The following is a 1521-nucleotide window of genomic DNA, read 5'->3' as shown; positions in this document are numbered from 1 at the left end:
AAAGACTCAACTTCTTCTTCTTCTTCTTTTTTTTTTTTTTTTTTTTTTAATTCGGAGCCAGCAGGAGCCAATGGGCGTGCCCCTTCTAAAAGTGAAGGGCTGGAGCCTGTGGCCAGTCTTCTCACCCGGCCCGGTCCTCCTCCGGACAAGGCGGTGTGACGAGATCCCCGCGGGAGGTAAAGTTGGCAAGAGGGAAATCCATTAAGCACAAGAGTGCGTTGCACTTTTCAGGGCACCTGGGTGCATGAAAACTCCAGCGGACTCTCATGGGAAAGAGACCATGCCCCCCGAGTCTCCTTCCAACCTCTCCCGGACCGCGGGCATGAATCAGAGCGGTTTCGTTCCAGAGGTCTCGGAAAGGGATTTCCTACCCGCCCAGGGCGGGACCACTGCGGAGTTCGTGATCCGCTGTGTGATACCGTCCCTCTACCTGCCCATCATCACAGTGGGCTTGCTGGGCAACATCATGCCGGTGAATATCTTCATCACCAACAGCGCCCTGAGGAGCGTCCCCAGCATCTTTATCTGGCCGTTGGGGACGTGCTGCTGCTGATCACGTGCTTCCCTGTGGATGCTTCCTGCAACTTTAAAAAAAAAAATTTTAACATCGCTATTGGAGTATAATTGCTTTATAATGGTGTGTTAGTTTCTGCTTTATAACAAAGTGAATCAGTTATACATATACATATGTTCCCATATCTCTTCCCTCTGCGTCTCCCTCCCTCCCACCCTCCCTACCCCACCCCTCTAGGTGGACACAAAGCACCGAGCTGATCTCCCTGTGCTATGCGGCTGCTTCCCACTAGCTATCTATTTTACATTTGGTAGTGTATATATGTCCATGCCACTCTCTCACTTTTTCCCAGCTTACCCTTCCCCCTCCCCATATCCTCAAGCCCATTCTCTGGTAGGTCTGTGTCTTTATTCCCGTCTTACCCTTAGGTTCTTCATGACTTTTTTTTTTTCTCCTTAGATTCCATATATATGTGTTAGCATACGGTAACAAATCCCGCTACTTCTTTGACGAGTGGATGTTCGGGAAGGTGGGCTGCAAACTCATCCTGGTGATGCAACTCACCTCCGTGGGGGTGTCCGTGTTCACTCTCACTGCCCTCAGCGCAGACAGGTAAGGGCATAGGTAACAGTGGGTGGCCTAGAAAAGCAGTGGAGAGGGGCAGGGAGTGTACCTGGGGAGAGGAGGGAGAAAGGAAGGGCTGGGAGGAGGAGGGGAGAAGGAGAGAGACAGTATCTGGGAATTAGAGTAAAAGGAGTTAAAATTCACTGAGGTGACGCTTGAAAAAAATATAAGAAAATCATTATTTTAAAAATAATTAAAATTGCATTTGTTTAAAAGTAGTTTTAAAATTGCATAGCCTAGCCTTCCTCTGCCCTCCACACACTCTAGGAATCTTTATTATTCATTTCACAGAAAAGCTATAGAATGAATGTGCAACAATCTTGTAGAGACTCAGCCACTCAGTGCATTGCGTCACTGCTCTGCCCGTCGCACTGTTCCACATT

The 1521-nt window shown here is 48.5% G+C and overlaps 1 protein-coding gene across 1 annotated transcript; it reads left to right on the top strand.

Moving 5' to 3' along the window:
• Positions 1 to 263: 263 nt before the first annotated feature.
• Positions 264 to 1272, top strand: NMBR (neuromedin B receptor). The gene is given in 3 exon segments (XM_081251158.1): positions 264 to 521; positions 524 to 567; positions 999 to 1272. Coding segments are annotated over 3 exon segments (417 nt in total). The 5' UTR covers positions 264 to 280; the 3' UTR covers positions 1131 to 1272.
• Positions 1273 to 1521: the final 249 nt, after the last annotated feature.

Source organism: Mesoplodon bidens (genome assembly GCF_964165515.1).
Source record: "Mesoplodon bidens genome assembly, chromosome: 12".
Lineage (NCBI taxonomy): Eukaryota > Metazoa > Chordata > Mammalia > Artiodactyla > Ziphiidae > Mesoplodon > Mesoplodon bidens.
The sequence above is the reverse complement of the archived record's forward strand: the minus strand, read 5'-3'. Positions and strand labels throughout refer to the sequence as shown.